Source organism: Lithobates pipiens, unplaced genomic scaffold (genome assembly GCF_037356315.1).
Source record: "Lithobates pipiens isolate NorthernLeopardFrog02 unplaced genomic scaffold, aLitPip1_a1.2 Scaffold_25, whole genome shotgun sequence".
Lineage (NCBI taxonomy): Eukaryota > Metazoa > Chordata > Amphibia > Anura > Ranidae > Lithobates > Lithobates pipiens.
In genome coordinates, this window is record NW_027507787.1 from 56,705,963 (window position 1) to 56,721,795 (window position 15,833).

Consider the following 15,833-nt stretch of genomic DNA (forward strand, 5'->3'; position numbering starts at 1 on the left):
CTGAACCAAGAAACACACAACAAGCGAAAAGAGAACAGACAACCAACACATGAAACAATACCCCTACGTACCTAACAAGTATGAGGATGTAAGTGCAGAAATGACAAGACCAACAGCGCGTGAATATGAACCTAATGCTGACACAACCCTAGTGTATGTAGTGAGTGAGCCCGAGCAACCTGCAGCGCCAAGACAGGTAATTCAAAACGAACACTCAGGGCTGAGGTACCCACAGACCGTGGTGGGTAGTAGTAAAGGTATGGTGAACGTGCACATATGACGTATGGTATACGGGCGAGAAGATTGTGGGACGAAATCAATTAAAAACGAAACCTCAGCCCGTATGGGACCGTAGACGTGACGGACCCTGGATGTGAGCCCTAGGTAACAGACATACTACGAACATCAAGCTATGACATGAAAGTTTACAAACTAAATGCTAGGACAGAACAACAGAGACAGATAGCAAACAAACCCTCCGGGCTGGTGTACCCACAGACCGTGGTGGGTGGACGTACAAAAGTGAAGAAATAAGCGTGCAACGTATGACGTACAGTATACGGGCGAGAAGATTGTGGGACGACAATCAATAACGAAACCTCAGCCCGTATGAGTCCATAGACGTGACAGACCCTGGATGTGAGCCCCAGCTAACATACACTACGAACAACCATAATGCTACGAATGGAAAAGCTATGGCAGAACAACAGAGACAGATAGCAAACAACCCTCAGGGCTAGTGTACCCACAGACCGTGGTGGGTAGATGTACAAGTGAGATGAAAAAGCATGCAGCGTATAACGTATGGTATGCAGGTGAGAAGATTGTGGAACGGCAATCAATTGAAACGAAACCTCAGCCCGTATGGTCCGTAGGCGTGACAGACCAGGAAATGAGCCCTGGCTAACAGAAAAGCTACGTACAAAACACCATGACAGAAAGCAGACAGGTAGCAACAACCCTCCGGCCTAGTATACCCACAAACCGTGGTGGGTAGACGTGCAAAGAAATGAGCGTGCACCGTATGAGGTGTGTTATATGGGGGAGAAAATAAAGGGACAACAAACAAAATGAAACAAACCTCAGCCCGTACAGATCTGACAGAAATGCAGGACAGAAACGCTACGATGGAAATGCAGGGTGGAAATGCTACGACGGAAAGAAAAACTCTATGACGGAAATGCAGGACGCAAACGCTAGGACGGAAATGCAGGACGCAAACGCTAGGACGGAAATGCAGGATGCAAACGCTAGGACGGAAATGCAGGGCGCAAACGCTAGGACGGAAATGCAGGACGCAAACGCTAGGACGGAAATGCAGGACAGGAACGCTACGACGGAAAGAAAACGCTATGACGGAAATGCAGGACAGAAAACGCTATGACGGAAATGCAGGACGGAAAACGCTATGACGGAAATGCAGGACGGAAAACGCTATGACGGAAATGCAGGACGGAAAACGCTATGACGGAAATGCAGGACGGAAAACGCTATGACGGAAATGCAGGACGGAAAACGCTATGACGGAAATGCAGGACGGAAAACGCTATGACGGAAAGAAAACGCTATGACGGAAATGCAGGACGGAAAACGCTATGACGGAAAGAAAACTTTATGACGGAAATGCAGGACAGAAACGCTATGACGGAAATGCAGGAAGGAAAACGCTATGACGGAAATGCAGGAAGGAAAACGCTATGACGGAAATGCAGGAAGGAAAACGCTATGACGGAAATGCAGGAAGGAAAACGCTATGACGGAAATGCAGGACAGAACACTATGCCGGAAAAAAGCTGGACCGAATGATATGACAGAAAACTGGACCAAACGAAAAGCTGGACCGAACGATATGATAGAAACACTGGACCGAACGATATGATAGAAACACTGGACCGAACGAACTGACAGAAAGCTGGACCGAACGATATGACGAAAACCCCTGGACAGAACGTGATGACAGAAGAACGCAAAGACAGGAACCTGGGGCTGAGAGCCGTGATAAACCCCCGTGACTGAAATAGGTGCCTGGACGTGCGGGGGGGGGGGGGGGGGGGTGTGAGAGTGCCGGGAGGTGAACAGGTGGGTGAGTGCCCCCCCATGAAAACCGGAAAGCGTATGGGCATCCCTTCCATAGCGCATGGCGAGAGTTCCCGGGAGGTGAACTGGCTGGCAAGCGACAAGTGGACAGAAAACGCTGAGACAGAAGACCAGAAGAGAAGTCTCATGCCCAGTACATTCATCAACTACCAGCATGCATCGCTCCCTCCCCCTGGACATCCAGCAACAAACCAGCAGGCTTCTCTAACCCCCCCAACCACTGCAAGACAGGAAAAAACTATGCCCACTGAAAATAAAAAATAACTCTCCCCCGAAAGATGACACCATTGCCATGGAACAATCCAAATATGGTAGCTACCGCCCAACTACCCCTGCTGTGCACATACCGCAACTCCTGTGGACCCTGAGTTATCATATATGATGAATGGGGGCATGCTAAGGGCAGATGGACCCCCCAGTGACCGTACGGATACCCCCCCCCCAGCAGAGCTCACCCTGCGTAAGGGCTGACACCCCCCCCCCCCGTAATTGGCAGCTGGGAAGATGGGTGGATGAAAACTTGTGGGTTCAACATGAAGCCAATAAATGGAACATGCCTCTTGCGGTAGGGCCCTGACATACAAACTGCCCAAATCCTGCTTGATCTTAATAGAATGTGACATCAAAGACCCTGATCTATATTATGCGAGGGGCCATGAAAAACCTTTGAAGGTCTTTGAGTGGTTATACTGTCCTCCTGTGTCCTGACATGATAAAGTAGTGATTAGTGCAGGAGAGTGACAAGATGCCAAGGGAGAACAGGAGGTGCGGAGACTAGGAGGAGCTGGAGTACAGGCTGCAGGTTTGGAGCTCCGCCCCCCAGCCGAAAGCCAGAGGACACAGGGTGCCCCTTCAAACGGATCCAGGCACAGCACTACTAACAGTAGCAGAGGGTGTGATGTCCACTGGACCCTCCCAATGTGATTACCCAGGGAAGGAATCCCAACTGTCAGCGGAGGAAGCAGAGCCAGGGCGGCTGAAATGACATGCCGGCTGGAATGAATGGAGGGGGGGCTCGGCTGCCCGAACGTGTCCGGAACTGTCCCGTGCACCAAATGCCTCGCAGCACCATGTGGTTACCGCTCGCCCGCTCCCCCACCATTACAGCGCGACATGTGTGAACAGACGCCACCCCCCTCCTCCCGGCGTGACCACCGGGAAGAGCAAGCAGGCAGGCGCCCCCCCCCCCCCCCATGAGGCCAGATAGAACCTGGAGAAGCAGGTGCCGGTCCCCTCAAGGCGTGGATGGATGGCACCCCGCGTGAGCATGGAAGGGAACTACTGCCTCTGGCCGGAAGTGACGTGCGCCGGCCGTAACCCAGAAATGAGCCGACGAAGGCTCTGATGGAGGAGGAGGGATTTAAAGCCCTCAGACTCCTCCTACAAATTCAGGCTAGCCTGCGGCCAGCCTTCCAACATAATATATATATATATATATATATATATATATATATATATATATATATATATATATATATATATATATACACATACATATATATACACACATACATACATATACACACATACATATATACGCACACACACACGCACAGGCCACTTTATTAGGTACACCTGCTCAACTGCTTGGTAACACAAATTGCTAATCAACCACATGGAAGCAACTCAATATATTTAGGCATCTACGGTAGATAGACGACTTACTGAAGTTCAAACCAAGCATCAGAATGGGGAAGAAAGGGGATTTAAGCGACTATGAACATGGTATGGTTGTTGGCACTAGATGGGCTTGTCTGTGTATTTCAGAAACTGCTGTTCTACTGGGATTTTCATGCACAACCATCTTACGTGTTTTCAGAGAACTGTTTGAAAAAGAGAAAATATCCAGCGAGCGGCAGTTGTGTGGTAGAAAAGTCCTCAATGTCAGAGGAGAATGGGCAGACTGGTTTGAGATGATAGAAAGGCAACAGTAACTCAAATAACCATTCATTACAACCAAGGTATGCATAATACCATCCTCTAAACACACAACACATTGAACCTTGAAGCAGATGGGTTACAGCAGCAGAAGACTACACGGGTGTCACTCCTGTCAGCTAATAGGAAACTGAGGCTACAATATGCACAGGCTCACAAAAATTGGTCAATAAAAGATTGGAAAAAACGTTATGACTACAGTATACCCATCTTCTGAGGGCTACTTCCAGCAGGATAATGCACCATGTCACATAGGTGAAATCTCACCACCAGTTTCTTGAACAGGACAATGAGTTCACTGTACTCCAATGGCTTTCACAGTCACCAGATCTCAATCCAATAGATCACCTTTGGAATGTGGTGGAATGGGAGATTGGTATCATGGATGTGCAGCCGACAAATATGCAGCAACTGCAAGATGCTATTATGTCAATCACAGGCTGTGTTCTGGAGATCCTTCCCCAGTCAAATTTTTTCTCTTGGTGTCAAGAAAACTTGTCAGAAGTGACTAATGCATGTAGCAGAGAAATGAGGCAGCAGACAGTAATGACACTTGTTTTTTTTAGATCAGTGGTTCTCAACGTCAGTCCTCAAGTACCCTCAACGGGCCATGTTTTGGTAACGTCCCTTAGAAAATATAGCTCTTATTAATACTATGTCATTAATATTAATTTAAAGCAGCTGTGCAAAGTAAAGGAAAACCCAAAAACATGGCCTGTTGGGGGTACTTGAGGACTGAGGTTGAGAACCACTGTTCTAGATTGAGAAAAGTACACACTATAGAGGGATATGCTTTGTTCATATTTCATGTCTGATGTTTACAACCTCTTTAAAAGGGGTTGTAAAGTTTTTTTTGTTGTTTTGTTTAACATGGTATACTTGCCTCCTCTGTGCAAGGGTTTTGCATAAAGCGGCCCTGATCCTCCTCTTCTGGGGTCCCCATCAGCGCTCCTGGCTCCTCCCCCTTCGAGTGCCCCCTTGGAGATGCACGTTCCAAGGGGGCACTCGAGAAGGCCCCGCCCCAGACACCCATGTCACTAGATTTGATTGACGGCAGCGGGAGCCAATGGCTGCTCTGCTATCAATCTATCCAATGAGGACCCGAAACAGTGGCTGGAGCGGCTATGCTCGTCCCCATCGATTGAACGATCGGGTTCAGATAAGTAAGGGGGGCTCTGGGGGACTACTGCACTACAGACAGAGCATAGAATTCATTAAGGTGAAAAACTTTGTGGGTTTAAAACCCCTTTAAATAAAGCTGCCCATAGATTTCATACGGCAGTTGGATATGTAGACTTGAGCAGACTACCCGTGACAGCCTTGCTCGGCCAGAAGGCATATTTACTTTTATGGGAAAAAAAAAGATATTGGAGAAGGAGGAGAGATGCTGGCACCCTATGCAGTTTTTCTATCAAAAACAATGGTGATCCAGACATCTTTTTCACATGGCAAAAAGCAGTATGCTGCCGGGTAGAGGGTGGGACCCTGAATTAATGAAGTTAGTGTCTCCAAAAACATCTGGATCATGTCTACAGGTAGCCGAAATCAGATATACAAAGATGCATTTAAGGCACACTCCAAACAAGCTCCAGTATCCATCCCTGCAGAGCAGGCACCAAGTTTTGTCTGCACATATCAAAACACATGAAATTAATAAAGCACTCCTATGTATAGGTTCATTATTGTGCAGCCTGTCACTGGAATGCAATACCGTGACTGAGCCTTTAAAAACGTATGACTCCTCCTAACACCCTCTTCCCACCAACAAAGAATCTCATCTTCAATTAGGCATGCATGGCAATGCAGACCATACACGGAGCAAGTTTTTCTGTAACCACAGGTTACGGCTGTACTGTGTGTGCACACACAAAGGAACTATGAATGCACCAAACCTCTAAAATAAAATAGGGAAGCTTATGCCACAAAGTGAACATGGTTCACTGTAAGCCCCTTGAGGGTAGGGATGGATGTGAATGTATAATCTATATGTAAAAGTTCTGCGTAAATTGACGGCGCTATACAAGTACCTGAAATAAATAGCAATAAACATATGACTGATTATTAGAGACCTTCAGAAAGGTTTTCTTTACTAAAAATAAAATTAAAAATTTTATTTTATTTTACCGTGTAGAATACAGCTAGAAGAAGTGAACATTTCTAAAAAGATTATTTTTTACTAGCACTGTACCATTACACGTTTCTCACCCTGCAGCAATGGACACCAGCAGTTTGACCACAAAGTTCTAGCATCGGCTGTGATCTTTTCTCCTGCAGTCTCCAGATGGCGCTGTTCCTCTGCCCAGGAACTGTAAATGGTTGCAGCTCTTGTATGAAGTGTGTGCATCAAGTCAAGAAGCTAAAATCAAAACAAGAAATAAATCAAATATGCAAGATCTGTAAAATTAAGTTAGGAATATGCCTGTGTAACATGTATTGCTTACTACAGTCGTCCTATAAATAAACAGTGCATCTGCATTTCCTTTTTACTGCAGTTGCGTAATTAAAAATAAAAGTTATCCCACAAACATAAGGCCCCTTTCAGATTGGTGTGCTTTTGCAGTGCTTTGCCAAAAGTGCATGAAAACGATGCCTAAATAAATCCTACGCAACTGTTCACACTGCAGCTGCGGTTAGAAAAGTCCACGTTTAATAGCGCAACTTCCATTGCAAGTAAATGGGAATGCATCAAAAGCGAATCAGTTGCAAAGGGCCCTAAAATTACAGATTACGGCCCCCAACAAGGCTTTTCGGCATGCGTTTTTTACGAGCTATGGATTATTACTCAAGACTGTTTTGTGCGCTATGAAAAAACAAAAAAAACATGGAAGCTGTGATCTGAAAATGCTACATGCTGGTCTGTACTGTTGATTCTCTGGCAGCAATACTTTGAATCACTGATCCTGACCAAGAATGCTGATGAGGACAGCTGACTTTTCTCAGACTGCTAATCCGCAAACTTGTTCTGGGTCACCGACTCAAAGTATTAAAGTTATTGGGCCACCATATCAGCCAATCATTTATTATCGTCAGGGATAGTAATCCCTGTATTTTTATCATTATATGTCTCCTATAAAAGGAAGAATAGTAATTCCAGCTGCTTTTCTGTTAAAATAGTGATGCATTTGAACAGGAATATGTATGACCACCTCAACAGTCATGTAGAGGACATGAAGGGAGTAGGAGCAAGGGATGATGTAAATGCCCGACAGTCCTTCCTCCTTTAATCCACAATTTTCTGTTTCTGGGTGGATAAACCTCAATTGTAGATATGTTCCTGCTGAAAACATAGAAATAGCTTCTGCAAAGCCCCAATTAATCCTGGATGGAAATGGTCTACCTTATTTGTTTAACACTGAACTGGAATAAAATTCACAAGCTCAAGACACACATTCACTCATATAACCTACAATTATACAGGCCATGTCCTCCTCAAAGTGAAGGAAGTAGCAGCTCCATAGATAGTAGTAAACAATTTCCAGAAAGAAAGGACATTTATAATTTAGAATTATAAATTTCACACCAAACGGTCACAAAGAATCAAGCATCCTTCACCAAAAAGAGTAAAGGTGATTAACATCACAGAAATAAAGACGCACATAAATGATGCTCCTTATTGAATCATTAAGACCTCTATCATTGCATAAATGGAGGCTTGACATTGGTGTCTGCATGGCATATTCCCATCTATGTACCCAACTGTTCACTCTGTCTTGTTGTCATTCCCTCATCTCACAGTCAGGGACAATTAATGAAAACTAAAGAAACATACAGCATGTAGTACAGAACTTCTTATGCCGTGTACACACAAGCAGATTTTCCTTCGGAAAAATCTTGGATGGTTTTTCCAACGGAATTCCGCTCAAGCTTGGCTTGCATACACATGGTCACACAAAAGTTTGCTGAACTTTCGACCGTCAAGAACGTGGTGACGTACAAAACTACGACCAGCCGAGAAAATTAAGTTCAATGCTTCTAAGCATGCGTCAAATTTTTCTGAGCATGTGTAGGAATTTTGCACGTCGGAATTTCCGATCAGAACGTTTTCCGACTGAAAAATTGAGAACCTGCTTTTAATCTTTCGTGGGTGGGAATTCGATCAGCAAAAGTCCAATACAGCATACACACCGTCACATTTTCCGACCAAAAGCTCTCATCGGTCTTTTGCTGGCCGAATTTCCGATCGTGTGTACGCGGCATAAGAGAAGTTATTTGCATGCCGCCATCAATTTCCAGACAAATCTAGAAGTGGTATAGTTTTCGGTTCAGAAGAGTAGGTGAAGCCATGCAAATCATTCTTTAGAACACTTTGGTCAAGTCAGAATTGGTTACATGAGAGAAATCTGGATACTACCTTTACAGAGCTCTCCTACAGAAAATGCTGGTTACCTGGTTGTCATCACTACTAATCGCCACATTTCTTGCAGTCTCAGTGACTCAAAGCATGAATCCAGAGAGTCAGCAAAGCAGCCAGGCAACTAGCATCCAGATGTTGACAACAGCAGGCACTGTATTTCTGGAACTGTAGTTAGAAACTAAAGCCCTGATAGGTTACTTCATGCTGGCCCCTTTTACATGTATAACTACATTGGGTATAGAAAAGAATCACCCCCTTTAACATGATCACATTTTGTTGCTTTGCAGCCTGAAATGGAGACACCGTTTTTGTTTTATCCGGCTTTATTTACTCAGTGCAACTTATAACAGCCAAGTGAAAGATGGAACACCAACATGTCAGAATCATCCCCTTATGTCAGTATTTTGCTGAACCACCTTTTGCTTTAGTTACAGCTTTTAGTCTGTTGGGATATGTCTCTACTAACTTTACACATCTAGACTTTGCAATATTTGCCCACTCTTCTCTGCAGAACTGTTCAAGTTCATTTAAACGCAATGGTACCTGTTTGTGGACTGTAGTCTTCAAGTCATTCCACAGATTTTTAATGGGCTCAAGTCTGGGCTCTGACTAGGCCAATCAAAAACAGACATTCACCTTTTTCTCTTTTAAGCACTGGTCATTTTTGCTATATACTTTGGGTCATTACCATGTTGGAAGGTAAACCTTCTTCCCAATTGACAACTTTCTGGCAGAGGGCAGCAGATTTTCTTCGAGAATTCAATGGTATTTTGCCCCATCCCATTTTAGTCTCATCTAACCCTAACACCCTTTTCCATGTGGCCTCAGAATCTTCAAGGTGTGTTTTGACAAAGTTCAGTCTTGACTGCATCTGGCCTTTCTTGAGGAGTGCCTTTTTTCTTACAACCCTTCCATACAAGCCATATTTGTGGATAATTTGTGATATTGTTGTCACATGCACACAATAACCACTCTTTGTCAAATTCCTGCAACTGCTTCAGTGTTTTGCTGTAGGCCTCTTGGCAGCCTCCCTCACCAGTGTCCTGTTTTTTTCATCCAGTTTGAAGTGACGTCCTGATCCCAGGAGGGTCTGTGGTGTACTAAGTACCTTCCAAGTCTTAATAGACTTCACGGTGCTTCTAGGCATTGATAAAGACTTTACATTTTTTGAAACCCATAGTCGTTTGCTTAAGTTGCACTACAAGGGACTGAAATGCTCCTGAAAATCTTTTCTCGTGCTGAGCTAATCAAAATGACCACAGCTGATCATAGTTGAAAGTCAAATAGTTTTGTGCGTCACTGAGAAGGTGATTAGCTACACCTGATTGAGTTAACAAGTCATTTTTAGGCGGGTGGTAATCCTTTTTCCAACTTAGCGATTCTGCTTTTGTTTTTTCTGAGAGGTTGGGGTTATACATTTCACTAGGATGTTATAAGTTACATTAGTAAATAAAGCTGGATAAAACAAAAAATGTGTGTCTTCATTTCAGGCTGCAAAGCAACAAAGTGATTGTTTTAAAGGGAAGATGCTTCTGTATATCCACTGTATATAAAATCCAGTAATGCATTGTGACACAGCCTCAGATGTCATGTATTCTCGGCACTGTGCGTCACTAGAGGCTGACTAGCTGACAGCCTAAAGATTTACTGCAGCTTAGGGCAAAGGAAACAGAATTGGCAGACTGTGCTGAGGGATTAGGGAGAGAGAAAAGAAAGGCCGGGGGAAGTGACAGGACAAACTCTGCTGTCAGAAAGACATAAGAATTAAGGTGATATTAAAAGCAAGAATAAAAAACAAAAATAAAAAAAATAAACATGCTATCTGCTTTGTGCAGTGGTTTTGCACAGAGAGCAGCTTCAATCCTCCTCTTCTCGGGTCCCACGGCAGCCCTCCAGGCCTCTCCCTCCTGTTGAATGCTCCAATAGCAAGCAGCTTGCAATGGGGGCACCCAAGCAGAAGCGCTCCAAAGAAGCCGCTGCTCTGTATGTCTATTCACACAGCCGTGGCTTGGCCCCACCCCCGCTCCCTTCATTGGTTCACTGGTGGTGATTGACAGCAGTGGGAGCCATTGGCTCAGCTCCAGTGAGGGAGAGTCCCCGGAGAGCCGAGGCTCTCATGCACATCACTGGATCAAGATTGGGCTCAGGTAAGTATTGGGGGGCTACTACACAGAAAAGAATGCAAAAAAAGGTAAAAAACCTTGAACCTTTCAACTTACAAGGATAGTGTTTTATTTTATGTCCCTGATATTTTCTCCTTTCTTCCTGGTAGGGCAATACTATGAATGAACTTTAACACTGTAAAACTTCTGTAGCCTTCCTCTCCAGCTGAGCCAAGACCCACAATAATGGCTAGAAATGCACACTTTTTAATTGCAGAAAACCTTTGAGACTAAAGCCGACAGTAGATGGTATACTCATCTTTCCTGCAACCACGGGAGAGCACACAGTGATTATTGCTAGCGACTATAATTGATGGCAATAAATCGCATGAAAAATTCAACATGCGGGTTGTACTCAAGTTGGCAGGTCGATCAACTTGGGTACAATCAGTCAGCTCATACATGATTCAAATCTCAGCCGGTCCATGCTGAACTGGTAGAGATTCCAGCTATGGCTGGCTTTAGGAGAGGGGCAGAGCTTTGAATAAGGAAATTACTGCTCTAGGCTTCAACAAAATAGCAGCTTGCAGAAAGCAGAAAAAGGAGTAATGCTGGAGGCAATTTACAGCACACGCTAATTTTGGTAGCTTAAATATTAAATGTGGAATGTCGATTTTTTTTTTTTTTTTTAAAGAACAAACTCTGTTATCAACCTGTTATGGGTATAGTTCTACTTTTAAGTGCAGTTTTCTATTAAAGTGGTCAACAATAAAAACAAGAGCCTTCCTGAGAGCAATGGGTAGGTAATTAAGCTTATAATATTTAAAATCCATTAATGTGCTGTCTGCTTTTGGAGCCGTCATGGTTTTTGGAACATCTTGTCCAACCAACTATAGTGATAAATGTTTGGTTAACACCAAGAGAGGGAGGGATTGGAAGCTCTGACAAATAAAGAGCCCCTGGGTGACCCCAAACAACTTGATTGTAGTAAGCCACCTATGACATACAACTTTAACAAGTTAGGTTGTGGTAAGTGAGCCAAAAGGAACCAAAAAAAAAAAAAACTCACTAAAATATAAAATTGCCTTCTAAGAACAGAAGGTATTTCAATGTCATCAGCTACATTATAAAAATGTTTGTTAGTTCTATTGAAGAGGCAGACCCATTCAGAAAAGTAGCACAAATGCTTTGAAGACAACAGATCTGTTAATCAGCAGAAAAGTCATGTCTCAGCAAAGATGAAACACAGGTAACAATTTGCTGAAGAAATCAAGAAGTCCCCATTGTCTTGTCTAATTCAGCACACAAGGGAAAATATGAAGGAGGAGGAAAGGCCTGCCATACTTACGTCGTGACTAACCTGTAATGACACAGTGTGGTAACTAGCTGGCACAGTCTCGTCTTCCTCATCATCGCTGTGAGAACGATACTGGCGCTGGTTGGAGACTCTTGAGCGGCGCAATGTGTTCTCTTTCTCTTTATTTTTCTTCTTGAAACGGCTAGCTTTATTGTCATACTTATGGCTCTTCGCTCTCTTATCCTGTGATTTGTACCCTTTAAAAACACACAATTTGGAGAGATACATTTGGCATTAAAGGGATTAGAGCTATCTGAATGCTGATCAAAATCTGATCCAAATGTGTGTCTATGGCACATTTTTGAAACATTAACAACCCACAAACAAATAGTGTTTTTGTGATAACACCATTTATTTTAAAGCCAAATAGTAACAATGAAAACACTCTGCAGTCTAAGTGCCCGTTCACACTACTGCGACTTGTCAGGTGACTTAGCCGCCTGACAAGCCGCACTCTGTTCTGTACTATGGAACCGTTCTAATAGGAGCGACTCAAGTCGCACCGACTTAGAAAAAGGTTCCTGTACTATTTTTGGGGCGACTTCAGGCGACTTGCATTGACTTCTATACAGTAGTCGTTTTGCAAGTCGCTGCTGAAGTCGTGTGCAGATCGCGTCTGTGAATCGCGCTGCAAGTCGTGTTGCCCCTGTGTGAATGGGCACGAACAAACACGGTTCATTCTTTAAACGTGAAAATTATTTTCTTCTTGTTGACTTTTTCAATGTATTTGAACAGGCAAGCCTAAGATCTTGACTCAACAATGCCTATAGATAAAGATGATACACCTGAACAAATGAAACAAATGGACATGGTGTATTCATTCTCATAATCAAAACAAATTAAACATAGGATTTTTGTACTGACTGAAAAATCTTTTCCTAAAGTGTTACTAAACCCAGGACCTTGCATTCATTATATCTGGTCTCCTACAGTACACAAAACATGAAATTGCAATTATTTTAGTAATCATCAGCCGTATCCGACAGTCTTGTGATTTCTATCAGTATCCGTTTATAAGTTTATGAGGCTGCATGACCCCTGACTGTCTGCACACTGCCGATTGGCCCTGTGTTGAACACATGTACCCTCCCAAAAAATAAAAAAATAAAAGCTATAGCAATACAGACCAAGCTCAGCATGATGGATTGGGGACAGTAAAAAAAGGGGGAGGATCAGAGAAGACAGTATCAAAAAGCCTGTTTACACAATGCAGAGGATTAACCCCTTAGATTCCTCAGAGAGTATAACATGCATGCTTTACTGCATACAGAGACTGGTTTTACGGTTGTGGGTTTAGTAACACTTTAAGTGGCACTTCATCTAAAGTCCCAATGGACAAAACTATGTATTTGTAAGTATAATGGGGATGGAGGTGCCTCACAGGGTACTACCAACCATATTCTGTTTCGAAAACGAAAGGAGGGTTTACTTCCACTTTAAACGGGGATGGATGTAAGGTGTTTATATCTTTTTGCATTTGATATTGTCATTCATTGAGTGTTTTGTTTAACAATTTTTATTGAAATTTTTGTTTCTGCATACATACAACCAAAATGAAAATGGAACAAAAAAAAAGTGCATAATACACTAACTGACATTTCATATGCAATTACACATTACAATTGCACGTATATGTAGACATTCATCCCTACATAAGCATAGTCTTACACACACACACACACTCGAATATGGACTGCTCAGAGATTATATGTATAGGGTTGTATACCATCATAGGTTAACATCATGACTGTCACACCATGACCTTCATGCTTCCAGAATCTCTACCTCCCCTGGCTCAGTTCTCATGTTTAAGCAACCATCTTTTGATTGTATTAAGCAACATATTTCTACCTAGCTGCTTGGTTAATTTTTGCAAGATTACTTAGTACACATCGATATAACCCAAAATTATTTGCATCACACCAGAGTTATCCACTTTCCATAAACCTGAATGAGACCAGTGATAATGTAGCCAGACCAGGCGCTGCTAGGCATGGCCCCCAGTTTGTAAAGTGTATGCATCATTTACCTGAGAACGCCATTCCTCAAATAATGGAGGGATGGGTGACAACCATGTCATGGCAATAAGTTTGTGCTATAGACAACAATCATTAGGTACTATTGTTTCAGATACACAGTTCCTCATCAAAACAACCCAATAGGGATATCTTATGGTCCAGATCAACATGCGTAAGAAAAGCACTGATAATTGTAGGCACCACCTCACGCCAATACCTAACCAGTTTGTGACACTTCCACAGCATATAAAGTAAATCTGCAGAAGATTGCTGACAACGCGTGCACTCCGAAGTGTCTCTCCTACCCCATTTAAAGCAGAGTTCCCCCAAAAAAAACAAAAAAAAAACATTTTAAGTCACCAGCTACAAGTTACTGTAGCTGCTGGCTTTTAATAATCGGTTACTTAACCGTCCCAGGGTCCAGCATTGCGAGGGATAGAAGCCCGGCTCCTCTCCCCCTCCTCTCAGTGGCGCCAGCATTTTAACTGTGGGTGCCCAGCTGTGGCTTCACAGCCGGGTACCCACTGCGCATACGTGAGTTGTGACTGGCCACGTACTCATCGGGAACCTGTCACGTGTCCCAGATGATTGCCTAGAGCAGGGGTGTCCAAACTTTTTTCAAAGAAGGCCAGATTTGATGAAGTAAACATGCACGAGGGCTGACCCGTTTGCCTGACATTCTTTGAACCATTTAAAATTCGGTCTAAGTGTGTTTGTTCGAGCACTAATATACTGCCCAACAAGAATTCTCTTGCCTTTGTGGCTGCGTGTGAGTAAAGAGATGAGCTCAGGCGTATTATTTGGATATACTGTATTTATTGGCGTATAACAGGCACTTTCACTTTAAGATGGAAGTTTCAGGAAAAAAACTTAAAATTAAGGGTCAGTGCCCATCTTGCAGACCCCAAATCGCCAGGAATGCAGAACCCACCATTGCTAGGAATGCACTCACCATTGCCAGGAATGCACTCACCACTGCAAGAAATGCAGCCCCACCATTAGCCAGGAATGCACGCACCATTGCAAGAAATGCAGCCCCACCATTGCCAGGAATGCACTCACCATGTGCCATCAGTGCAGCCTTGGAAGGGACATGGAGGGGGCAGGAAGAGTACCAAAGATATCCTACAGGAGACTCTCCTGTTTACACAGTGGCTTCTTTAAGTGAAAGTCCTGCCTAATTTGATGGACAGAACAGTCGTCCAATGGCAGCGCCGGAGACGGGTCTTCCTCTTGCAGGCTGTCGTGTAAACAGGAAATACTCCTCCTGTGTGCACGGCGATCGTCCCGCCTCCTCCCTCCAAGACAGCCAGACTATATATCTTTTGTGGCCTCAGCGCTGGGAGATCGTCGGGGGGCCACAAAAGATAAATATGTTTAGATAACTAGGCGGGCTGTTCAAAATCGGGCTGGACTTTGGACATGCCTGGCCTAGAGGGAGGGGGAGAGCAGATCTCCCTTCCTGCACTGAGGAAAAGGACATCAGGAGCCCAGGCGCCGAAGGAAGCAGATTATGCAGGACCCCCTAGCAACAAGCATTAGAGGTATGAGTAAAAAAAAAAAAAAAAAAAAAAAAAAAAAACATTTTCTCCACATTTATTTTTTCCATGCACATTAATGATTTTTTTTTTTGGGGGAGGAACTCCACTTTAAACAGCTTTAACTGAGACCTATATATCCTGTGAACAGCTGGATCAGGTGGTGTGCAGATGAGTGACACAGAGGGTACATTTTCCAGAATAGGCTACCAATCATCATCCGATTGAACTCCTACATCCTTCTCCCACCCTCTCCTAACTGGCCAATCAGGTACATCCTGAAGACTGGACATTAGTTGGCCATATAAAGATGATATAAAGGCCTTTTTTCTCAGTAGCCCGTTAGAGAGGTTAAAAGTGGCATAGGATCTACATCTAAACGAACGCATTTTTAATCTGAGCCTGCAACGTATGGCATAGTTGAAGGTA

At 43.7% G+C, this 15,833-nt stretch overlaps 1 protein-coding gene across 12 annotated transcripts in view; it reads right to left on the minus strand.

The window, feature by feature from the left end:
* GBF1 (golgi brefeldin A resistant guanine nucleotide exchange factor 1) overlaps window positions 1-15,833 on the minus strand; it is a 323,893-nt gene that overhangs the window by 22,532 nt on the left and 285,528 nt on the right. For 8 of the 12 annotated variants that reach the window (XM_077454491.1, XM_077454487.1, XM_077454486.1 and 5 more), the window contains 2 exons: window positions 11,840-12,045; window positions 6,241-6,391 (listed from right to left, as the gene is read on the minus strand). In XM_077454491.1, coding sequence (XP_077310617.1) covers window positions 6,241-6,391; window positions 11,840-12,045 — 357 coding nt within the window. The remainder of the gene's footprint in view (window positions 1-6,240; window positions 6,392-11,839; window positions 12,046-15,833) is intronic. The other 4 variants (XM_077454489.1, XM_077454497.1, XM_077454490.1 and 1 more) reach the window with 1 other exon arrangement.